The sequence below is a fragment of the Staurois parvus genome, unplaced genomic scaffold, assembly GCF_062004578.1.
Source record: "Staurois parvus isolate SC_StPar_1 unplaced genomic scaffold, SC_StPar_1.0 ptg000227l, whole genome shotgun sequence".
In the NCBI taxonomy this organism is placed as follows: domain Eukaryota; kingdom Metazoa; phylum Chordata; class Amphibia; order Anura; family Ranidae; genus Staurois; species Staurois parvus.
Window position 1 is genome coordinate 1375511 of NW_028318023.1, and position 26984 is coordinate 1402494.

At 39.8% G+C, this 26984-nt stretch overlaps 1 protein-coding gene across 1 annotated transcript in view; it reads left to right on the plus strand.

The window, feature by feature from the left end:
• MOB1B (MOB kinase activator 1B) overlaps positions 1-24113 on the plus strand; it is a 99457-nt gene extending 75344 nt beyond the window's left edge. Inside the window, exons 2-6 of the mRNA XM_089679578.1 lie at positions 503-669; positions 4564-4657; positions 12296-12429; positions 13683-13846; positions 15448-24113. Coding sequence (XP_089535704.1) covers positions 503-669; positions 4564-4657; positions 12296-12429; positions 13683-13846; positions 15448-15525 — 637 coding nt within the window. The 3' untranslated portion in view covers positions 15526-24113. The remainder of the gene's footprint in view (positions 1-502; positions 670-4563; positions 4658-12295; positions 12430-13682; positions 13847-15447) is intronic.
• Positions 24114-26984: the final 2871 nt, after the last annotated feature.

A 26984-nucleotide genomic window follows, 5' to 3' on the forward strand; every position in this document is an offset into this window, starting at 1 on the left:
TCACGAATCATATGAGTCGGGTGTGGGTCTTCACCTCCGCCGAACCCACGAGACTGACTCACCGAACCCCTGGGGTTCGATCGAACCCAGGTTAAGAACCACTGGTCTAGAATATTGAGCTTTTTCACAATATTCTAAAATACTTTTCTGAGATACTGAATTTTGGGTTTTCACTAGCTGTAAGCCATAATCCTCAAAATTAAAATAAAGAAATACTTGAAATATATCACTTGGTGTAATGAATCTATAAAATAGATTTTATTTACTGAAATAAATGAACTTTTTGATGATATTCTAATTTATTGGGATGCACCTGTATATGCATATCTGCTGTACATTTACATGTTGAAATGGTATTTTTTTTTTTTTTTTTATATAATGGTATATTCCTATTCTGTAGCATGTTATTATACACTAATTTTTTAAGAATTTTGTCACCATGCAGTGGTAACCTAAAACACTAACTTACTCTTTTTCTTCTTTGTGGTTATTTCACATGTAGTGGCAATCGCTCTTCGAAGACCTTCAAACCAAAGAAGAGTATTCCTGAAGGCTCCCACCAGTATGAGCTGCTCAAACATGCAGAAGCCACTCTGGGCAGTGGAAACCTCCGCATGGCTGTCATGTTACCAGAAGGGGAGGACCTCAATGAATGGGTGGCTGTGAATAGTAAGCACTGATATGTTCTAAAATCTAAATGAAATATCCTAGAAGGTTTTTCCTTTAAAACACTGTATCGCTATAAAGCGTACAGGAGCTCTGTTTGAACATAGCGTTTTTATATTAAAGCTCAACACCAAAAAAAATATATCAAATGATGTTTAAGTTCAGCAGTTGGTGTGTTAGAAGTTTTGTAATCTAATGGTTCAGTTGGTAAAATCAAATTAGGGAAGAAAGCAAACAAGCGGAAGGGCAACCATAGTGTAGTATTCAAAACAAACACTGTATTAAAAAATTGTAAGTTGCACAAGAGCAAGTAGGTGACAGGCAGAAGTGATAATAATCGCAGCACCAGGGATCAGCCTCTGGTCAAGAGGTGACAGCCAGGTGTTGCTGTATAGAAGCCGGGACTCATCCGTCCAATTGAGAAGTGACCACGATTGCAGCAAACTTCCTCCTCTGCCTGGTACCGACATCACTTCAAGGAGCATGCATAGTCAATGGACGCAAAAATCAAATTACATGAACTGCATTTTAATTCACTAAACCACAAGTAAACAACTACTGCAGGAAAACAAGTATGGTTCGGCCTTTAAAGGTTTTCTCCATTCAAACAGCATAGCACACAGGAGAAATACCATGTTTTTGTATGTGTATATTATATATATACTATAAATGTATATATACAGTGTGCAGGTTTAATGTTTCACCTTCCAATTAAGGTGCAATGCAGTTATAGTGATGCAGACATACCTACCAGATAGTACAACCATGTCCTGGACCTCTCCACATGCTACACTACCATTAAGTAATGCAGCTTGGTCCAAGAACCACTAAAGCCTGTAACTGGACACTTAAGGAGCACATGCTGATGTCAGCTGGCCTTTTGGCTAAGATCAAGTGTAGTATCTGTTCATATCAGTGTCCAGAAGAGGTGCTCCGCCATCGGTCTTGCCTTTTGGTGAGAATGGCTGGCTGTATTGTACCTCTTCTAGTATGATGGGGGCTCTGAAGGCTGATACTGGCTGGAAGAGAAACTGAGGTGCCCACAGCCTGTTGGGGCCAGAGAGTAATTCCCCTGGGAAAACCAGATGGGCCCAGTTCTGCCTGGTTTGAATGAGTCTACCTTGTCTAGCCAGGAGCTGGGAAGCCAGGAGCTGGGAAGGCAGAGATGGTCACGGATGCCAAACACTTTTTTTGCACTGCCCCTTTTTAGGGCTAGGCCTTTTGGCTAAGTCCGGGGCAGTTTTTGCTACCAGGCCCCAGGGCCTAGTCAGCTTACTATTGTACAGTCACTATTTATGCGATTTATTTTATCCCCACTGTTTTGTCACTTTCACTTATGTTTGTGTTTTGTTTTTACTTTTACAGTATGGAGGTTGTGGGTCCCCAGGACTACCCTGAAGTCTAGGGGAGGATGTGTGGCCCTTAGGTTCCCTCCTCCCCTGATCCCGGGGGGCGGTCTCTCTTTGGGAGAGCCCCTCGACCTAGTAATCGGTGGTCGGCCTCAACTGTCCACGAGGAGAGGGGTCACCCAGGCCTTTTGTCTAGGCGAAAACCTTTTCCCTGTCAGGAGCTTAGCACCCCGGGGGGTCAGGGTAGAGAACCGACCCCTTTCGGGGGGGTAGACAAAGCACACCGCTAAGTGCACTTTTTGTGTGGTGTCTTGGCACTTCCACATTTTTTTGTACACTTACTGGGTTTTAGTTTTTTTCACACCACCGTGGACTTTGAAAAAGCGCTCTCTTTCCTTATAAGCATTTTGGTTGTAAGCAGTGCCAGGACAAGGTCATTGAGTGCCTGGGACCAATGCAAAGATGCCAGACTACAGAAGAAAGCTTGGTGGCATAGGGTAGACACAGCATGGCAGACAAAGGAGTGCAGAATAGGTTATGTGCAATATAGCAAACAGAATGAGGAGGTGCAGAATAGAGAATGTACAGCACCGCATATGGAATAAGGGGGTGCAGAATAGAGAATGTACAGCACTGCACATGGAATGAGGGGGTACAGAATGTACAGCACTGCATTTGGAATGAAGAGGTGCAGAATAGAGAATGTACAGCACTGCATATGGAATGAGGAGGTGCAGAATACAGAATGTACAGCACCGCATATGGAATGAGGGAGTGCAGAATAGAGAATGTACAGCACCGCATATGGAATGAGGGGGTGCAGAATACAGAATGTACAGCACCTCATATGGAACGAGGGGGTGCAGAATAGAGAATGTACAGCACCGCATATGGAATGAGGGGGTGCAGAATACAGAATGTACAGCACCTCATATGGAACGAGGGGGTGCAGAATAGAGAATGTACAGCACCGCATATGGATGAGGAGGTGCAGAATACAGAATGTACAGCACTGCATATGGAATGAGGAGGTGCAGAATAGAGAATGTACAGCACCTCATATGGAATGAGGAGGTGCAGAATAGAGAATGTACAGCACCTCATATGGAATGAGGGGGTGCAGAATAGAGAATGTACAGCACCTCATATGGAACGAGAGGGTGCAGAATAGAGAATGTACAGCGCCGCATATGGAACGAGGGGGTGCAGAATAGGGAATGTACAGCACTGCATATGGAATGAGGGAGTGCAGAATACAGAATGTACAGCACCGCATATGGAATGAGGAGGTGCAGAATAGAGAATGTACAGCACCTCATATGGAATGAGGAGGTGCAGAATAGAGAATGTACAGCACCGCATATGGAATGAGGAGGTGCAGAATAGAGAATGTACAGCACCGCATATGGAATGAGGAGGTGCAGAATAGAGAATGTACAGCACCTCATATGGAATGAGGAGGTGCAGAATAGAGAATGTACAGCACCTCATATGGAATGAGGAGGTGCAGAATAGAGAATGTACAGCACCGCATATGGAATGAGGAGGTGCAGAATAGAGGCATCACAGGAAAGGGAATAAATATCTGCGTAAGACAGTGAAGAGTAGTTACAAATTGCCTTACAAATGGAATACATCCGCTCCTACTGTTCAAGCTGATCACCTCTGGATCTCAATAAGCAAATTGGGAGGGGGCGGGGCATATGTCAGGACCCCAGGGATGAGAAGTGTTGGGTGTGATATCTCCTGTTGAGCCAGTGACGCTGGGCCACCCAAGCACATCCAGACCTCCATCAAAGCAGGACCCCCCAGGATTTGACAGCTCACCCAATCACTGCTGTCAATTGCAAACACAGAACCTGGCAGAGGAAGTCTTCCACTTCTCGCTTCCTCTGCCAGGCTTTGCAAAACATGTCATCAGTCAGAGCCGCAGATGATGTGAGTAGTGGAAGACTTCCTCTGTCGGCTTCTTAATTTACAAATGACAGCAGAAATCGGGTGAACTGTCAAATCCTGTACATGTCCAACGCTAATGAGAGCCTAGATATGCGGGCAATAGCAAGTGAAATAGGGGTATTGCTCGTAGTAACTAAATAGGTGTTTATTTGTCATTGCAATAGAAAACATTCCTGGTTACTATGAGACTGAAAATGAATCGCAGGCATTGTTTCAATGTAAATGTTATGTAATTGGATGTAATTTTAATTTTATCCAAATACTTAGGTGCCTATGTAGTAAATGTTAGGTTAGATCAGCATATGTGCACTGTGTACCTTCTTGTCAGCACAGTTTTATTGTGATCAAACAACTGGGAGAATAAAATGCTTGCATGTCTCCGGTCTGTTCCCATGATAAGTACAGAATAAAAAAAGAGAACTTTTGGGAAGATACACAAAAATGTATATGAATATAATTTCTATCTTTCCAATATTTGTACTGCAGTATTTGAAGGGATCGACTTTATCTTATTACAGCGCAGAATTTCTGAATCGCAATTTTCCATCTACACACATTTAGGCATCTAATAGTTTGTTGATTTCACTTTCAGCTGTGGATTTTTTCAACCAGATCAATATGTTATATGGAACCATTACAGATTTCTGCACAGAAGAGAGTTGTCCAGTAATGTCTGCTGGACCCAAGTAAGACTTTTTTTTGATGTGTTTTCTTAATGTCCACATTATTAGTATGCATTCTTTTTTCAGTGGGACATCTTTTTAGTTAAGTGGTAATAACTTTATATACTCAGAAGTGCTTTATCCCAAAATCTGCCCCAGAAGCATGAATACCTGCTTCAGATCTACTCTGCTGTTACATTTTAATTCAATTGTTTTTTGGAGTTTTTTTTTGTATAATTTTTGTAGTTAACCACTGGCAGACTTTGGGCATACAGCATGCACCCAAAAAATTTCATTGAATTTAACATGACATATGCCATAGACATGGCTCCCAACAGTCCCTGATTTGGAAGGACTGTCCCTCTTTTGGAACAAAGTCCCTTTCTCTCATTTTCTTCCTCATTTTGGTCTGATCTATTTATTTTACGTAAAAATGCAACATGTATCTATCAAAAAGTGTTTTTCCTTTCAATTAATTTTTAATGAAAAGTTTTAAAGAATATAGCTTGTGACCGCTGTCAGGTATACAGATAGAAGCATAAGATCGCAGGCTTGCCGAAAAGTATTTTTCAATGCTAATTCTTTCATCCAATATTTAAATCGTAAATGTGAAAAGCCAGTATAAAGAAATAGAAGTGGTTGAAAAAAAGTACTTGTGGGTTAACCAATCCTTTTTTTTATTTTTTGTCATGTAATGGAGGTGGGGACAAGGGTGTGTCCTTTGCCTACATACTTTTTGCCAATAGTCAGTGCAGACAATGTCATCCAGTGCCCAGGGCAAAGATGTCAAGCTGCACCCCCTCCCCGATGGAGGAGGGAATGGGTCAATAGTGGCACGTGCAGCGAAATGTATGTAATGTTTGTGGCATGTGCGGAAATTGTAGCAATGGTTGTGGTACACTGCAATGAACTGAAAAGTTTAAAATCGGTTCATAAATGTAGAGTTAACTATGGCGATTGGAAAAATTGGAGTCACTGAAAAGAAAAAATGATCTCAGTATCAGTGTTGTCATTGAAAGAAGAAAGGGTCCCAGCATTGGTGGTGCCACTGGAAGGAAATATGTCCCTACTTCTGTGGTGTCACTGAAAGGAAAAATATCACAGCACTTGCGTTGTCACTGAAAAGAAACAATGTACATGAGGGGTGTAAAACTCTGCAGTCAAGCTGCATTTTTACTGCCTCTCAACCGCTTATCCTTTTGCTGTGCTTTTAAAAAAAGACCTTTGTCCAAGATTACCTAATGTGTAATAGAGGGCGACGGAGACAGGAGAAGCTATAATTCTCTTTGGAGAGCCTGTGTAAAAAATTAGCTCTATGAGGCAGTTATAATGGTGGCTGTGTACTGGAGGATTCCTTATTATAGCTGTCCCTTCAGCATAAGGACACTCACCTTATCTGTAATCTCATTGTCAGCTTGGTAGGTTTACCGAGAGGACAGATTTACTTTTAAGGGAATGTATGAAGTGTAAATATTTATTCATTTTGTTTATTTTATTAAGTATATTGTACATTTTAAAACTATTTTTTGTGTGGTAAATTTGATACATTGTTTATGAATTTTTTGTTTCTACATACCTAGTGAGCTGGTGGAACTCACTCACTGGGTGAGATTATGAATTGATGTTCCTAAACTGTAGAGCTCAATAGCAAAGCTGAAATAAAAACACAACTATTAACGTGTCATTAACCACTTGCCCTTCAGAGGATTTACTCCCCTTCCTGACCAGGCCATTTTTTGCGTTACGGCGCTGCTTTACTTTAACTGACAATTGCACGATCAACGCTGCACCCAAATGAAATTTACGTCCCTTTTTTCCACAGAAGTAGAGCTTTCTTTTGGTGGTATTTGAGCGCCTGTGCATTTTTTTATTTTTTTTTATAAGAAAAAAAAGAATGACAAAAAAAACAATATTTTTTACTTTTTGCTATTAACATGTCCAGTAAAGAAATTAAAAAAAAATCAAATTTCATCATAAATTTTGGCCAGAATGTATTCTGCTACATGTCTCTGCTAAAAAAGAATCCCAATACGTGTAAATTAATTGGTTTACGCAAAGGTTATAAAAGTTACAAATGGCGGTATATATACTGGGATTTATTTTTTATTTTTACTAGTAATGGTGGCCATCAGCGACTTATAGCGGGACTGCGGCGGGCATTCTGACACTGGGGGGAACTGACTTGGTGTCACTGACATCCCCAGTGACACCAATACAGTGATCAGTGCTAATAAAAAGCACCGACACTGTACTAACGGCACTGGGCAGGAAGGGGTTAACATGTGGGGCAATCAAAGGGTTAGTTGTGTGCTGTGTGCCGTTTTACATAGTGTGCTGTGTGTGTGTGCTTCACTGTAGGCACACTGCTTTGTATGGCTGTGCTATGCAGAGCCATGCAAATCGGAGTGCAGGAGCTGACAGGGGAGAAAACTATTGTTTACAAGTAATTCTCCCCCCCCCCCCCCGTTGGAGCTCCTCGGCAATCACGGTCAGGACCCGGTGAGTGACAGTCAAGGCCGCGAATGGCAGCGCAGGTAGGGTGTGCACGCGCCTCACGTGCACCCCCTACCTGGAACTGAAAAATCACATATATATTCTTCTGCTATAGGGCGGACGGGAAGCGGTTAAACCCAGGCTATGAAAAACTCTTAACTGTTCTATCAAATAGTGTGCATACTCACAAAACCACGATAGCATTTTTTATGTATAGAGTGAAAGATACTAGGTTGATCCTGCCATCAGCTGTCCCTCCCATCTTCTCTGTGTTCCCATAGCAGGCTGAGATTGTATAGAACAGCTGTTGCCATCTACTGGGCATGTTCCTGTTTTAGTTCCCTTCTAAGCTCTTCATTTCCTCCCCCTTCTTATCTGTTAACACATATGGGCATATACACAGTGGTAAATTACATTCCCCTCCCTCCTTCTCCGTGTTTTCCGGTTGCTAAATACTGTATGGGTGAGATATAGTATTGTGATTGATTACATTCACTAAGAAACTCACAAAAAAGCTTAGTTTTAATATAAATTTGTTTTAAATATATCAAATGTAATTGGTAATACCTGTAAGGTGGAAAAAGAGCCTTGGATGCAGATGCTGGCTAAGCAGAAAAAAAATCTAATGTCAGTCATCTTTGATTCTGCCTGCACCATATTAAAAGAGAAGTATAAACTTATAAAAAAAATTATATTCACCTAGGTTGATGCAGCATCAGTCCAGTGCTGCATTTGTCACTTGCCGTCTCTGCAGTGAGAACTGAGCGCTCAAACATCGTGATCTCTCAGTTCTGTTCTGAATAGAGAACTGGGTCTGTCTCTCTGCTCTGCCCCTCCAGTGCACAATGGAGCACTGGGCTGGGACAGGAGTGGCTGGCTCAGGTTCTCAGCAAGTTGCTGAGAGGCTGAGCCAGGCGCCAGTCCAGGTTTATAGGAGGATCCCGACAATATGGTCAGGATCTTTTCAGAGCCTGGACTGACTCTGTGAGTGAACTGTACTCATGTGACCCATAGGAGAAGTATAGCCAAAATAGCTTTGCCTATACTTCTTCTTTAATGCACAACAAAATGCACATTTGATGTTCAGTAAAGATTTATAGGGAGCTATAAAAAAAGTCTTTTTTAATAGTTATAATTCAATTTGAATTGCATTTCTGAAACTATTTTCTTTAGTCATGTGTCTGGCACAGCACCAATCAGGGCTGTGCAGACACAGATTCATATTGCAGTAAAAGAAGCCCCTCCCAAAGATCTTTCCCTGTGGATGCCAAAGAACAGGGAAAGATCATGTGACCACACAACACTGCAGATATAAGGTACTTAACCACTTGCCGCCCTGCCACTGTAGAAATACGGTGGTAGGGCGGCACGGGCAAGCAAAACCACGTTTTAAAACGTGTGTTTTGTAAACGGGGGGGGGGGGGGGGGCGCGCCGCCGCCCTATCTGTCCCGCCGATCACCGCTGCGGATGTCAGTCGCCGGGTCACAGCCGGCTGTTTCCCGGCGATCGGCGGCAAACAGTGACAGACAGCACAGCTGCAGTAGTTTTTGGGGATGTCAGTGACCCCAAGTCAGTACCCCCCAATGTCAGAATGTCCGCCGCAGTTCCGCCATAAGTCGCTGGTCGCTGCCATAAGTCACTGATCACCGCCATAATTCGCCGATCGCCGCCATTATTAGTATAAAAAACCCCTAAAAATCCCAGTATCTTTCCCGCCATTTGTAAACGCTATAACTTTCACGTAAACCAATTTACACATATTTTTTTTTTTTTTTAGCAAAGACATGTCGCAGAATGCATTTTGGCAGAAATTTATGACTAAATTTGATTTTTGCATTTTTTTTTACTGGACATGTTTTATAGCAAAAAGTCCAAAATATTGTTTTTTTTTCCTCAAAATTGTCAGCCTTTTTTTTTTATAGCGCAAAAAAGAAAAACCGCACAGGCAATCAAATACCACCAAAAGAAAGCTCAATTTGTGGGGAAAAAAAGGATGTAAATTTCATTTATGTACCGTATTGCATAACCGCGCAATTGTCCGTTAAACTAGCGCAGCGCTGTATAGCAGAAAAATGGCGTAAATTGCAGTATTTATACCATAGATTGTAGACGCAATAACTTCCACACAAAGCAATCAATATACACTCATTGGGATTTTTGAGTTTACTATATATTTTTTATAGCTGAAAGTAAAAAATGTTTTCCTTCAAAATTTTTAGCCTTTATTTGTTTATAGCGTGAAAAATAAAAAGCGCACAGATGATCGGATACCACCGAAAGAAAGCTCTATCTGTGTGAAAAAAAGGAGGTAAATTTCGTTTGGGAGCAGCATTGCATGACCGTGCAATTATCAGTTGAATTAGTGCAGCGCCGAGTAGCAAAAAGAGGCCTGGTCATTAAGCGGGGTAAATCCTCAGGAGCTCAAGTGGTTAAAGGATTAAAAAAAAATTACAGTGGCATTATTTATATGATTTATGTGAGAAGTCTAGCAATTGCCACTGTTTAGTATCACTGTAAATGAGCTAAATCAGTGATTTATCCTACCCCCTCTGCCTATCATGGCAGGTCCAACAGAGGTTCAATCAGGGTGAGAGAATCTGAAGGCAAACATTGTCTGCTGTGCCCCTTTTTTGGAAAATACATAATACTCAGCAACATCAGTGTGATTGGCACACCCTGTATTGTATTGCATTTTTATTGGTAAAATGTAACATTCATCTCTTTCAAAACTAAAATAAAATCTATCATTCTGATTACTGAGATGGAGTTTTTTTTTTTAATTTTTCACACACTGACATGGGGGCCCATCTGTTTGGTCATCACATTAGGGAGAAGTTGTTTTAATAAAATTGCTTTGGGTTTGCTGTATTAGTTTTAGATGTAGATAGTGCTTATTACGGTTCTTCATTATGTGTAAGAATCCACAATGTCTCTCTTCTCAGCATTTCCTTGCTGAATACTGATTTGGTCCCTAATAATAAGAAACCTGGAAGAAATTTGATTTCATTTTGTATAGAGTGCTAATGACCATGGCTGAGAACATTTGCAAATTAGCATCGCGTCCAGTTGTACATTATTTTCTTTGCCTGCTGGACAAACCTGAGATTCCCCATAAGATCTGACTGTATACTATACTGTGTTCACTATATTAACAAAAGTCCTAAAACGTTTTTTTTCTTAACATTGTTAGAAATTCATCATGATGTAAAGTGAATTAAGCTATTATTACTTTGATTTCTACTTTCTAATGGTATTAGTGCTGGAAAATCTGCCAAAGTTCCTGCAGCAGAATGTAACTGAAAAGAAACAGGAATCAAAATAGATGGTCTTGTTTAGTCTGTCGTTGTTACATCCTGTAACATTTAGAGCTTATTAGAATGGACATCAACAATCCAAAAACGTACAGAGCAATATTTCTGCTTTTAACATTATAAATCTAATTTATACAGGATCCTTAACTACAGTCAGGAAATTTAAAGAAAAGAGTCACAGAATAGGGTATGAGGCAATGACCAGGACCATGAGGAACCTTTTGCTCATTGTTCAAGTGCACTGAACAATAATCCTGTACTGCATACTACATACCAAACAGCAGAGGGCGCAAACGCACACTTAGAAACTACCTTACATATTGGCCCCCATGAGATGTTACCTGGTTTAGTAGTGGAGTCAATGGACAAGTGGTAGCCATCAGTTCTCTATAGATTCAAAGGGCAAACATCTACATATTGCATTGAAATTATTTACTGTGCATATGAATGTGAACATTTTGCTACTCATTTGTTTTATCACCAAGGTAACTGTGCCCTAAGAATTATTTATTATTATTTATTACAGGTGCTTATATAGCGCCGTCAACTTACGCAGCGCTTTACATATTGTATATGTATATTGTACATTCATATCAGTCCCTAACCCTCAAGGGGTGTACAATCTAAGGTCCCTAACTTACATTCATACATACACATACTAGGGCCAATTTAGACAGGATTCAATTAACCTACCAGTATGTCTTTGGCGTGTGGGAGGAAACTGGAGTACCCGGAGGAAATCCACGCAGGCACAGGGAAAACATGCATACTCCAGGCAGGTGGTGCCGTGGATGGGATTCCAATCAATGACCCTAGTACTGCCAGGTGGTAGAGCTAACCATTTAGCCATTGTGTTGCCCATATTAGAACTTTCTGTAGATAGGCATAAACAGTACGAAGAATGATGTGCAGTAAAATATCTACCCATCCTCAGAAATATACCGTACCACCAACTCTCACTGTTATCTAGTCTCTGGCTTGACTACCAGGTATATATGGCGCACAAAAAGGAACAAAATTGTGCCACATTTACTCACAGGTCAAGTAAGAGACTAGGAACCAGAGGATCCTGGCATTACAGTGACCAGTCTGAGGATGGGCAAATATTTAATTATACTCCATTCTAAAGTGGTCGCAAAACACACACACACACTTCTGCATTTTTTTTTTTTAATCATCTCAGTTTGTTTGATATATTCTTTAAGTCTTGAACAATTCCGCATAATCCTAACAAATTGACTTTTAGGTATACTGCTGATCCATGTGGGATGGTGGCAGCTACTTGTCGGTATATAGCCGTTTCTGTCCGTTTCTTTAAAATAAGTTTTAGTGAATAATTTTATTCCCACCTCTCCATAATTCTGTGGTATTTTGTCTATACCACAGAATTTTAGAGACACCGGATCACAATTGTGTACGTCCCTAAAATGTCTGGAAAGGCAATGATCCTTCTTCCCTTTTTTAATATTTCTTTGATTTCAGTAGGTGGAGATCGTAAAGTGACCGCCCCCACCCACCGCTCCACCTTATCCAATTGGAGATCATTTTGCATTAATTGAGATAAATGCAAGGTGTTCTGTGAATGGTGCCTGTGCTGAGTAGGCAACCCCCTCTGGCTACTATGCAGCAGCGCAGTCCCCCTGCACAGGACCTGGAAGGTAGTGGCAATTACTGTAGTAACAGAAACTAGCTGGACCAAAGTAACTGTGCAATACAAAACATACTTGGAATTCAGCTTTACAGACCACTGCTATAGATAATGATGGCACAGGGCTGTGTTAGATTAGATGTACGGTGCAGAAATACGTGGGCAAGAACACGGATGTGTCCAAAGATCATTGTGTATTTTTTGTTTAGATATGAATATCATTGGGCTGATGGAACCAACATAAAGAAGCCAATTAAGTGTTCTGCCCCTAAATATATTGATTATCTGATGACTTGGGTGCAAGACCAGCTTGATGATGAAACTCTCTTTCCTTCAAAAATCGGTAAGCATTCACTCATGGAAAAGATATCTTGTAATTTAGTAGTAGTCACATTCAACAGAACTTGTTTTGTAGTGTTGAAGATGTTGTGTAGCTTGTCCAAGCCATTTCTTCATTCTAATGAGTGTTCGGAAAATACACAAGCACTTACAGTATATGCAAGCTGGTAGCACCAACATTGATCCAGTTACAATAAGAGAGGGCAGATATTTTTGTCTAAGGGCAAGGTAATTGGTGAGAAAATTGTGGAATCACTCTGTAGTAGTTCCATAATCTCATTCTTGCTTTCCGGAAAGCTATTTAAATGCTTCGAATTTCATGGTTGAAAGAGTGATTTGTTGTCAAAATGCTGTGGTAGAAATGTTAAAATGGCATTATATGTGGAAGACAAATGGCATTGAAAGCCTCTGCTTCTGTTAAATAATAGTTGTTCCAATTTGATGTACAGTAGATGGCCTCTTTCACTCTTCTCTCTGTTCAAAAGTTGCACTTCACTATCTTCAAAAGATTGTTTTTTTCTTAGAAGGGAGGGAGTAAATGTGTCTGGTAGGCAAGTGGTTAAAGCGGAGTTACAACTGAAAATAAATAAAAGTCAGCAGCTACAAAAACTGTAGCTGCTAACTTTTAAAATACAGACCCTTACCTGTCCCTCGGTCCAGCAGTGTCCTCACCACTGCTGGTTTCACTGGCTGTCTTCTCTCCCTGATGCCAGCATCTTTATGGTGAGCACCCGGCTGTGACAGCTTGTGGCTTCACAGCTGGGTGCCCACTGCGCATGAGCAAGAAGCGCTATGCTTTGTGAATGGCCCCGTAGTCTTTTGGGACCTGTCACGTGTCCCAGAAGACTACGGGGAGGGAGGACAACTTCCGCTTCCGATCGCCTAGGCGATCGCAGCGTAAGTGGGAGCAGGTACCTGTCAAATTCGGGTACCCGCTCCCCAAAGGTGCCAATCCTTCATGGGGAGTGGGGGTCAAAGCATTTAAAGCGGAACTTCCTCTTTTGGGTGGAGCTCCACTTTAAATATCTATCATTTTCACGGTGAACCTTCATTTGCTTTAGACATCCAATCATTAGCAGAAGTTCATACTTGTGATTCTCCTGCACATGCTTTAATGATAGAAGTGAGCACAGGCTCTATTTACTTCACTTTTTAGTACATCAGGCCCCTATTGTAAACTTGTTTTATACTTAATCCTAATAAGTGGTAGATTTTGGAGATGTAATGACATTCTTTTAATTTCCTTTTATTTTCTAGGGGTTCCATTTCCAAAGAACTTTATGTCTGTAGCTAAAATCATATTAAAACGACTTTTCCGGGTTTACGCCCACATCTATCACCAGCACTTTGACTCAGTGATCCAACTGCAGGAAGAGGCACATCTCAACACATCTTTCAAGCACTTTATATTTTTTGTCCAGGTAACTGTATGTTCTTTTTATGCTGAAACCTGAAAAGGCCTACGTATCGTATAGTTTGTTGTAACTGCCAAAATAATATGCTTTGACATTAAAGCTGAACTCCAGAAAACTAAAAAGTCCACCCTTGCAGTGAGTCATTTATGCCTAAGAGACCATGAAAATCAGTTTTTACTTATCTGATTCTCCACTCTCACAAGTTCCTCAGAGCTGATAGTCCAGCCTCTCTCCCCTCCCCCGCCGAACTCAGGGAGTCTACGGTCCTCTGGCATCATCAAAACTGATGCAGGAACCATAGCCCTGCATTGGACATGAGGACTCCATGGGACAGTCCAATGCCAGAGCACAAGGCAGCACCATTTGCTGTGGGATCAGGTAAGTAAAAGTGCTCTTACCATCCCCTAGAACAGGGATCTGTAAATTTCTAAGCAAAAGGCCAATCTACTGTCGTTCAGAGTTTAGGGGGCCGGACTGTGCCAGTGGAAGTAGAAAATACCCCAGCGTCAGTAGGAGTAAACATTTCTTTAGGCTTGGTGGTCAGTAGGAGTAAAAAAATGACAAATCGTATGTGGTTAGTAGGAGGAGAGATAATGCCCCATCTTCTGTATTGGTGGGAAGAATAGTGCCCGATCATTGGTGTCATTGGTAGAAGTAGTGCCCCATCATTGGTGACATTGGGAGGAATAGTGGCCCATTGTTGGTTTCAGTGGAAGAAACAGTGCCCCATCATTGATGTCAGTGGAAGGATTTATGCCCCACAACTAGTGTCAGTGGTAGGAATTGGGCCGCAACCTTGTTGACAGTGGGAAGAATAATGCCTCTCATCAGTGGGATGAATAGTGACCCCAGGGCCAGATAAATGCAAGCAAAAGGCCACATCCGGCCCACAAGCCACAGTTTGGTGACCACTGCTCCAGACCAAGTAAGCCGTCGCAAGCGCACTGCAAAGAAGGACTTTTTTAGTTTTCTGGAGTTCAGCTTTAGGAAAGTGGCAGGCATAGACTGCAGAGGGGCCTGTGTAAAGGCACAGTTTGGAGCCCTCACTGATGCTGCTCATACACGCCTTTTTACCCCAGTAATAGTAATAGTCCACCTGGCCAGAATTTGCTTCATCAGGGATTCTCCCTATTTCAGATTGTATTTGCAGTTCTAGTTGCCCATTTGTCCATTACCTGTCAAGTCTGAGTGTTCACAACTCAAACTATTATTGCAGCTATGTGCACTCCTATCTGTGAAAAATTACTGTCAGTGGCAGTACTTGGTATCTAAAAACAATCAAGGACCAATCGGCATAGTTTATTTTAATGTGATCAACATGTTAGCTTTGACCACATGAGCTTTGTTCGCAAACAAACCCATAAGAAATATTTAAAAAAATTAACAAATGTTTTTGTCTATTTGACAGGTTATAATAATACATCTGAGCAGGGTATTTATTAAAATATTGTACTAAAAACACATGTAAAACGCAATGATAAATATGTAACAATCAAGATATATGTCCCAGTAATTGAGATAATAAAACAATATGTGGCTTCATGAGTTGTAAGAACGTACTCTATTTTACACTCTAATTTTTCTTTTTTTCTTTTTTTTTTTTTAAGGAATTTAACTTAATTGACAGAAGAGAACAAGCTCCCCTGCAGGAACTAATTGAAAAGCTGACCTCAAAAGACAGATAAGATCCCAGTGATATGAGCACAGTTGCCTTTCATTCAAGCAAGCTTTGTTTTATCGTTTCTGGCCCATTCATATAACAGCCAAAACCTGTATGATTTTCTTTTTGCGTGTGTGCTTACAGAGGGAACGTGATGTATCTATTTTCTTACCTTCTAGTGATTGCAGTTGATTGTATTTTTACATAACCTGTTTGCAAAAGGAAGAGAAGTGTGAATCCCCTGTAATAATTTGCACACCCTTTACTGCACTGAAGAGGTTGACAAGTATAATGTGCCTAATTTAAATATGCCTCAATTTTTACTCAACCACTAAATATATTGTACATTTTAATGCTTGATAATTTACTATCTATGTAGTAGTGCAGAGAACAAGGGAACAGAACGTGAACTTTGAGAACAGACCTCTGATAGGCAGAGTGTGGCCAAGTAGGTGTAACATTAAGAAAACTTGGTCATAAGTTACAAATCCAAAAGCATTATAATTGTCTCTATTTAGGTCACAAAATCCAAACTTGTGTCGCTTTCAGTACTTTTCTGATCTATGCTCCAAGGAAATAATTTTCCCCTATTTCAGAACTGAGGCAGAGCTTGGAATGTCAGTGTTCGGTAAGAACATTAGAGCTTGAGCAGCTGTTAATAATAGTTTGCCTTATGGTATTTTAGCTCATACAGATTAGAAAGCAGCTTAAATTTGAGCTGCTGAAATAATTTGTAAATTGACTTTGTAGCAGTTAGGAGATATCCTATGATAGGAATGTAATGAAATCTAAAGATTGCACATATACCACTTAAATACAAAAGCAATATTTTGGATGATTTTGTATAAAAATATAAGCGATTACTTAGTTTAGATATCTTCCCTGTGTATTTGCAATTTAGGAATATAGAATTAAGAAGGAGTCTGCCCACTTCTTGGTTATCTGTCAGGAACCAGCAAGACACTTGAACAGACAAGGAATGAACCATGTTTTCTCTTGTGCACAGAATGGAGCATGACATGCACTATTACACCCTATGCTTGCTTTATCAAACATATTAACATTGATTGATGTCTTTAATTATTACACAAATCAAAAATATCTTTGAAAAAAACCATTGTTTTCTTTTCAGCAAATGACTGTGCATATACCCTTAGCCTATTGTTGTTTTCAGGCAGCAAATGAGGGTCAAGCAAAAATATATAAAAAGTCCATGAAACCTAACATCTATGTTATAGCATAAATTCTGTAATATTCTCAAACACATGAAAATAGTCTAAACAATTTATCTGTTCATCTAAAACAGGGGTCTCCAAACTTTCTACGCAAAGGGCCAGTTTACTCTCTTTCAGACTTTAGACAGGGCTGGACTGTAGCCAATGGGAGTAGAAAATGCCCTGGCATCAGTTCCCCATCAGTTTTAATAGGAGGAGTAGTGCCCCATTGTTGACATCAGTGAGAAGAATAGCGTTCCATTGTTGATATCAATGAGAAGTATAATGCCCCATTGATAGTGTCTGTGGAGGGAATGGTGCTCCATCACTGGTGACAGTTGGTGGAATAGTGCCCCTTGGGCCAGATAAGGGCAAGCAAAGGGCCACATCTGGCCCTCAGGCTGTAGTTTGGAGACCACTGATCTAAAGTAATGAGAACTATTAGTGGCAGACATGGACTGCTGAGGGACCTTTTGCTAATAACTGTGTGGCCCTTCTCAATACTCCTCCATGTGACTCTGTGGGAACACGTCACCAGAGTGTTCTGTTTTGCTGGAGTACTGCCTGGTGTATCTAATAACCTTACTTCTGCTCCCTGTTACTTTCTACCACTCACCTCCCTACAGGTGCCAGTCATGCTCCTACAGTTTCTACCATGCCACTTTCAGTGCCAATGGACCCATTCCTGTACCACTTGAACTTAAATGTCACAGAAAAGGTCTTATTTAACTATAGTGTTCCCCACTTCTTCTACATGTACCTCTTAATGACAGTCTTATTTGAACCGGTGGATTTTTGGAATCTGCCTTCAGATGACTCCACTGTACAGGCAATATGGCTTTTTCTGCTTACAATTAACCATTACAGCCACCTATTTTAGGATAATGTTACAATTCGTATATGTAGTAACTCTATGCACCAGTAGTAAAAACAAAAGGTGTAAGCAAAAGTGGATGAATCACCCAAAATTAATGAGTGTGAATATGCTGTGCTAAATTAAATAATCTAAACATATAATTTAAAATAAATCAACCAAGACTGTGTACCATATACAGTATATGTGTTCAAAGTCCTCAATGTTAACATAAATGTCCATGCGTGAATCTGTGATCAAATTGTATATGTCTTCAATCCAAACTTCAATCCAGTGAAAAAGGTGTGGAGTAGTAGACACCTCCACCATACTTTTGGGCACACTTTCACCTTATAAGTTTGACTCTCATAACAAAGGTCAAATTGTGCCTCCAGATAGGTCTACTAGATCTATGTTACCCTGCTGGAGTCTCCTCAGAGCTCACAATATCCTTCTCAGAACTCCATCAACAGCTCAGATAATGCAAGGCAGATCAATGCTCAATGAGACAAAGGCTGACATAGTGTTCACTGTAATATTTTCTTGTTAAAACTAAAATAAAAGCTTGAGGTCAGTGTAAAAGGTAAGTTAAACTGATCTCAAATCTGAGTTGCTGAGTTGTTCTGAGGAGGATATTGTGAGCTCTTAGGAGAGTTCAGCTAGGTCAACATAGATTTTATTGACCTGGAGGTGCAATTTTACCTTTGGGAGCGTATGCCCAAAGGGAAGTATGGTGGAGGCATCTACTATTACACATATTTTTTAGTGGATCAAACATATTTATGGACTTGATCAAGGATTCACACATGGACATTTATACTAATAATTATTGATGACCTTGAGCATATATATATATATATATATATATATGTATGTGTACACAGACTTGATTGATTTAATTTGAATTACATGTTTATATGATTCAATTTAGTGCAGCATATTCACATTCAGTAATGTTACAACTGTTGTTTTATTTTGTGGAAGAATATGATAGCCTGCATTTTACGCAACCACCAAGGACGCTGCCCCTCAAGCTGTCAATTAAAGCCTGCTAAAGTGGCCTATCGATTGGGAGAACACTTTAGCACGCTTGAAGTACCATGTCAGCTTGCGAAATTACAACCCAAACTCTTATTATTATAGAATAATAGGTATAGTATCAGATACCTAAAAACATGCAGTAAGTGTATGACTATACAATGCTTATCTAGGTTAAAAAAAAAGGTTTTATATTTGGCAGGAGAATAGACACAACGCTTTTAAAAATGTTTAATTTAATTAGGTTTTAAAAAAGACAAGAATATAACAGATACAAGACAGCAATGGGAATAGTAGAAAAGCAAAATACTCAGCTACAGGTAAGGGGAGGCTCAGTTCCATGGTTACAGCATATATGATGAGATGTAGAATATAGTACGGGAAGCCTGTGACCACTGAACGCTTTTAAACTGAATGACAAATGATGTAACTGTGTAACTGCTACTAAAATGTATTGGAAATCTTAAAAATGTTACAAAGATGTTTTTTCATCCCAGATGGGAAGTGTTTAAAAAATGAAAGAGCCGGAATAATGTAATTTCCTTTAAGCTGATTAAGCAATATCTGTTAATGAGCATGTTTTCCAAAGTCGTCGTATAAGTATTAGAAGGTTACGTCCTTTCAGATTTGAGGTCCGCTGCATACAAACCTGAATACATACAAGGTGATCATAGCAGATGTAAATGAAGTCTATAAAGCTTTACACAAGAGAAAATAAAAATACAACGCAAACCTGTATTTCCTATATACTCTAAATAGAGAAAATGAACTGTACAAGTAGGGAATACTTTTTTCTACTCCGCTTCATTCTCCATTTAGCCTAATACATTGTTTTGATAGCTTCTGAAATTAGTTGAAAACAATTGATTGGGACTATGTGGATACCTATTTTACAAAGTTGATTAAGACTAGAGTTTAGGTGAGGCGCAAGGTCCTCTGGCACCCATGGCAAGGATGCCCAAGTACAGCAGTAGCTTTATTTTATAAAGGAATGCAGATCAGGACCCAAGCAGGCAGTCATAGCTCAGTCATGACGATTACACAAATGTAACTCTCCCAGTGCAATCATCAGATCTTTGTGACATCTGGTGCTGTACTTTGTTTAATAGGCTGCTGAAACATAGTGGACAGATGCCACAATGACAGAGGAGCTGCTGGTTACACAGGGAAAACCTCAATCTCCCCGTGTAACCTGCAGGACTGAGATATCAGTTTGACTGCTCAGTCCTGCATAGGAGAAGACACAACTGCTTCTACTTGGCCCTGAGGTGCTGATATATACAAAAGACACATTTACTGTATGTACTCCTTAAACTAGATAAATAATAGTCATTTAAAAGAAGAATACATCATCAAGGTTTGAAATATAGGACCCAGAGTTGTCCTTTCTCTGATTGGGCTTTAAATCAAAAAGCATAAAGATGGCACGATCATTCCGATAATTTACTTTGTTCCAACGGGAGCAACCTTGTGAGGCTGGAAGCTGGGCAGATAAACACCAATTTTCTGGCTTTAGCTTCAGAATGCTAGAATAAAGATTAGGCGACCACTGTAATCATCATCTCATCATATTTGGTTTACAGTACGTACATGGATGTAGAAGAACCTCTCTTCATCTCTAGAGTCCTGTATCACATTTTATGGGGCACACACTATACTTTTATCCCAAACTCGGGCAAAATCCGTCATAGTGCTAATGCTGTGTGTTCATTTCAACCTCTGGAAAAGGTTGTAGAGCTCAAATTGGTGAAAAGTAAAGAAGGTAGTAAAATTTAAAACTGAACTGTTCCAGGTTAACATGGCTTCACTGAAAATTTGGAACAACACTGCAGAGAGAAAACATGTACTGATTTTGGGGTCCTCAAAGATCCTTTCATATAGAGCAGAGTTAAAATAATCAGCATTCCCATGTGGTTCCTCGTTTGCTGCATAGCATAGCTGGTCATGTTTTGGTAATGCAAAAATAATATGAAGACCAGCATCCTCTACCTCCTCTCCAGTGTGAATCTGCAGTGTATTCTTCATCGAGCCTAGCGTGTGGTTGTGCACATGAAAGAAACAACAAATCAGCACAAACAGGAGATGGACACATTGATGAGGTCCTGACACACCACATAATTCTGTTTTCCATCCATGGTTGTGAAACAAGTCATTAGTCATGAACTAACAATAAATTGAGTTGTTGGGTGTGACTGGGAAACTTACATATGTAGACAGATTTTTAAAAAAATCTTAGCGTTATGATTTAGGACAAGATGTCCGATGGGTAAACCCATGATTATACCAGGGGTGTTACCTTCTTTTTGATCTTTTAGGTATAAACATGGAAGACCGAAATATACAAATTTATGCCCAAAGCTGAAGACCTATGAATTCTAGGGTTGCCTTAACCCCAGTTTTATTATACTGTGCCTGGCAGCAATCTTTAAAGCTATAGGTATTTTATTCTGTTTCCAATTAGACACCGTTTACACACTTTTCTACACATTATAATTGTACTGTAATAAAAAGTGTGAATCCCAAAGCTGTAACTTACTTTATCTAATGGCATCATTCCGTATTCTCTAAGGCTAAGACAGCTACACAGAGAAGACCATTAATGGTCATGGCACACTTTTATGCTTTATAAGCCATATTCTTAGTAGAATGTATGTAACTTTCACATGCTAATACTATACAGAATGTCTCCCTGCCGCTTGGGAAAGCTTCTGTTGTTGAAGTCTTATTTCAGTGCCTTGACAGGTGAAGCATTCCTATATAACAAAGAAGCAACACTTCCTACACAGTGTTATGGGTCACTGTTACACCTTTTAATATCTATAGAGCAGACTTGTTGCATGAATAGATATGTCCTGTATGCTAATCATAGATGCACTACAGTGTAAAGCTTTCAAACTCCCTTACTCTACTATTATTGGAGGAAGCAGCCCTTTCATCTTTAAAGTTTTTTCTTTAATAACATACATGTCATACTTACCTGTTGTGTGCAATGCACAGAGCAGCCCTGATCCTCCTCTTCTCAGGTCCCCCACTGGTGCTCCTGGCCCTTCCCTCCTGCCGAGCTTGCTATGGGGGCATCTGAGCAGGCTCGATCCATGCCGCTGCTCTTTGTGTCCATTCATTCAAGGAGAGCAGCTCGGTACCACACCCCACCCCCGCTCTCTCCTCATTGGTTCACTGGTTGTGATTGAGAGTAGTGGAACCCAATGGCTCCTGCTGCCGTCTCGTTAATGAGGAGGAAGAGTCCCTGTAGAGCCGCTACTCTCGTGCAAATCGCTGGATTGTGAGGAGGCTCAGGTAAGTATTAAGGGGGGCTGCTGCACACAGAAGGTTTTTTTACCTTCTTGCATAGAATGCATGAAGATAAAAAAACTTTGAACATTTGCAACCACTTTAATGTTGTGGTGTACTGATACCTACAGGTGCGATGGACACTATACGACACAAAAACAGAGGCTATCACCCTCTAGTGACCATAACACTATACCTGCCCAAAAGATTGGTTAAACTTTTTTTCCGACATCATGGCCTTGGTTTCCTAGGTTTGGAAAGCCACTACCTGATCCTTCATCCACAAATTTACAAAGTTCTAGCACGTGGATGTGGATGCACTGGTATGCTAGCTTTGGACATAAAGCCCAATTTCCAGAGGTTCGATCTTGCAATGGGGCCCCCAATGTCTGGGGGTGCACAGTGCAGGCTCTATCACATACCTTATACCATGCCCCAGCCAGCTGTGGTGCTATCCTCTGCCTGAAGCTCTGGTCTGTGGGCTGGGCTTTGGCGTCCGCTGTACAATACAGGGCAATTGCCCAGCATTGTACATTGAGAAGGCAAGAATGTGTGGGTAAGAAGTAAGATTAGAATTTGTTCCCTTTCTATGCACGCCTGGACATAATTTAACCCTTGCAGTGCAGGGAGGGGCCCCACTGCAAAGGTGAATTTTGGGCTTTAAGGACCTGCAGGCAGCTATGGGTTGCAAGGTCTGGCCCCTTCTTTTCTGCTGGGTGTCTTTGCCATTTTTTGTTTTGTATAGTGTCCAAACCTTCTGTAGTTGACCGTAAACCCACATGTTGAGGACTAGAGTGCTTTATCCTCCAATTAACTACTGGAGAAAAGGATTTTAGTGAATACAAATAATATTTTTAATCTTTTGTTTATTTCTTGATTATTGGTTTTGGATTATACCATTCTAATTTCACTACAACTAGGAAATAAAAGTTTATTTAAAATAGATACACACAGAAAAGTGAAAAGCAACACACGTCGGATAGTGTTCACAATGAGACATGTTATAACAATTTCTAGGCATCTTACAGATTATCCTAAAATGTATTTTCTGCATTTTTTACAGTTCTGTACTTAGCTCATTACGTTGCATAGATGCTCGTGTTCAAATGTGTTTGATAGCATTGCAATGAAATTCTTCCTAGAATCTCTGCTTTAAACTTAACTGTATCAATTTTTAAATATTTTTTGTCCTGCAAATAGGATGACCCATAAAGACTTTATTCTTTTTATATGTTCAATAACAATGATACATTTTCCTTGGTTTGCTGAAAGCTGGTAGAACTCTAATAGTGATGTATCAAATAAGCTGTGTGTGTGCCAATAGTGTTTCAGGTTTTTAAAGACTAGTTCCATTGAACTAAACTTTGGTGGGAATTAAGAGAGGTATAATGAATTTATAAGACCAGCATGCCCTCCAGTATTCCATACTGGCATGATATATGCTCTGTCTGCTGATGGTACTGTATATACTCACAATAGACACTAGATCTGGTCCTCTAAGAACTTTGCATGGCCCTTCTCTGTGAACCTTTTATTCTTATGAACATCATAGAGGAGGATCTTTAACAACATGGATCCAAGAAGCAAATTGCCAAATCCATTCATACTTGGTGAAATAGCAAAAAGCAGGGCGCTGAGGTTAATTCAAAGCGAAAAATACCTTTATTAAAAGCAGCATAGTTGCATATCAGAATTCACATATCCTCCAATGGATAATGGCACAGCAGGTTGAAATACCAGATCCGATCTGCTGAAGGTACACAGAGGCAATAAATGGCCACAAAACATGCAGCAGCAGGGGCTCCAATGGGCCAGCAGATAGTGTGGATAAATAGAGAGCTGGTGACATCTCCAGCTGCAATGTGAGGATGTCAGAATCCTTAGGTGATGTCGGGGGTGGGGGGCAAGCATAACGTATTTCAAGGGTCTTAGCCCTCTTTTTCAAATGCATAATTGGTGATGAACACTATTATTTACTTTTTACCACACTTAATTCCACTGAAAACTATGTTTGGTATTAGTCTTTAACTTGACCTAAAATGTAAGTCTAAAAGCAACATTTTAAAGTCTGAAACAGAATGTTTAAACTCTACAAAATGTAGATTGATGTACATAATGTGTACAGATTGTACTTGATGGCTTAAAGTATTTAAACCTCTTTTCTTTAGTGAAAACTGCTGTTTTTATGAAAATTAAATAAATATCTTGTTTGACCAACTTTTGTGTTGACCTGGTTATGAAGTTCACTTTTAGGAATGAATGAAGACTTAACAATGTGCAGAATTGTCCGCTGTATATAACATAAGACCACTTACTATGACAGGCGTCACCTAAGGCAGCACATAAAATGCCGTGCCCAAATTTGGTGAACAGTCTGTCCCTCTTCTGAATGACCCGGTTATTTTTCACAATCTAAAATCATTCTGGTAAGATAAATGGCTTGTCAGCACACAATATACTTCTGTGTAACTGCAGTAAGGGCATGCAGTTCTTGAAATGAAACCTGCTATTAATTGACAGGTGCCAGAGAAAAGAAGTAGGAAAAGCTGGCAACTAGAAATGCACATTAGCAATACATTTCAAACCAGCAAAATAAAATGTGATGCAATCAGATTTTCAGGAAATTACACAATGGCAGAACTGGCGTAGTAGTTTCTGAAAAGTATTTGTCTTTTAAACTGTGTGATAATGTGGTTGTTTTTGGAAACAATGCAGTCTGTCTGGAAACAAGCTAAGTGAAAATACCTGGGCAATAAACTTACCGGGTCGGACAGTGAGGTATAGGAATGTAAGGCAGAGGCAAACTACAAGCTGAGATCAGTTCACAGCTAGGAAGCAAGGTACCAAATCAGGACATTTATTTATATAGGCACTTATATAGTGCCGTCAATTTCCGCAGGACTTTACATATATATACTGACCTCGAGCTTACAATCTAAGGTCCCTAACTCACATTCATACATACTAGGGCCAATTTAGACAGGAGCCAATGAATCTACCAGCATGTCTTTGGAGGGTGGGAGGAAACCAGAGTACCCAGAGGAAACCCACACAAGCACAGGGCACAGAGTTCAAACACAGGCCAAGGTCACAACAGGTAGACAGGAATCCAAAGACAGGTCAAAAGAGAGCAAAGTCATATACAGGAAAGCAAATGTAGCAGGTCAGGTCCCAGATAAAGTTAGGGACTAGTTGAAGAGTACTCAGCAATCTGTTCATGTCATAATCCAGCTTAATTACGATGTTTGGTGCCAATACCAGGGACAAGTGTGTACATGCGCCTACAAACACTATGAACACACTGCTTAGTGTGCCTGCTGATGCATTTGCATACTAATGTATTGCAATGAGCCTTTGCTCAGAATTATGCAGTTTTTAAATATTGTTCTTGTTCTAGCACATACTGGGGCAGATTTACAAAACTGGAGCACTCAGAATCTGGTGCAGCTGTGCACAGTAGCCAATCAGCTTCTAACTTCAACTTGTTCAGTTAAGCTTTGACTGTAAAACCTGGAAGCTGATTGGGTCCAATGCAGAGTAGAACCAGATTTTGCACGCTTCAGTTTTAGTAAATAACCCCCACTGGACATTTCTTACAATTTTGCAATGCATTACCCCAGGTTTAGTGCATCTACTGTATTTGAGCATGAAATCAAGTCAGTGCTGTTTGTTTCAGCATCATATTGCTATGATTTAATTGTCTACAGCCCTGTTACTAACAATCTACACCTTTAAAAACTTTTTTCTAAAATGTTTTGGCTACCCCCCAATGTGCATGTGACACTAGGGCCATCCAATCTCCTGCAGAATCTTAGACTTCTGGCAATATGGATTTTCCCAAATATGATAATTCCTCATAATGTGGCAGCCCCGCTGATGACGCAACACTCTGTAATACAATATGACCCTCTAATTAACCAGCTGCAGACTCTGGACAAGTTAGACACGCCCCAAAAAATGTCAGCATTATACAGTGGGCATGAGTAACACCTCCTGTCTTTCTGCCCTGCTTCCAGGACCTCCCCGTCACAGAATTTGGCAATTGAGCTCTGATTAATTAAAATGCATTGCAGAGTACAGCTGGAGCTGTCAAAGAAAAGCAGTCTGGCAGTGTTTATCAACAACATTGCTCAAAAGAAACAATGTTTCATTTTGTATCTGTTTATTCATCTATAGTTCAAAGGGATGAACTTCCATCTGCAGATGAAGTCAGTTAAAGCAACCTGAAGTAAAAAAAAGTTGTTTCTTATTTAATTAAATATTCCTTTGTTTAACTCCTTATTAACCTTTAGTTTACTCTAACCAGCTCTAATTAACTCCTTATTCTCCTCCATGCAATTATTTTCTTGCTGATATTTTTTTTTATTAGTTTCTATTTTATTAATATTATTATTAATAATAATAATAATAATAATATTTAAACTTTTTGTTTTTACACCTTTAACATATATTTACAAGTTTCACATTTTTAAAAAAGCGCAAGATTGAAAAAAAAAACAACCCAATTTTTTTCATTTGTAAATGCCTTTGCAATGCTTTGTACCAGAATCATAATTTTAGTGTCATTGTAAGCTCGAAAGAGTAGGGCCCTCTTACCCCTTGTGTGCTGTTTGATGTTACTGTACTGTTTCATGTATTGTCCCCCCTCTATTGTACAGCGCTGAGCAAACCCTTTGGCGCTATATAAACTCGATAAATAAATAAATAAATAAATTTTAAAACAGGACAGATTACAGAATAAAATGGGCACTTTTTATGTGCAGTAACACTATTTATTTTTAAACTAACGCTGCTCCAAAAAAGAAAAAGTGTGTTTTGTTATGCTTAATTGTTTAAGGATTGCGAAAAAAAAAATTGTTGCAAGATAATCACGAAAAGAAAGCCTTGTTTATCCTCAAAAAACAATATATGCATTATGTTTTTATCTTAAAGTGTTTCTAAACCTAGGATCCTGCATGTACTATATCTGGTCTCCCACAGTACACAGAACATGGAAATGTAATTATTTAATAAACATAAACTGCTAAATACCTTTTCTCATCAGCATTTAGAGCAGTCTTGTGACTTCTATCAATGTCCAGCTGAGCA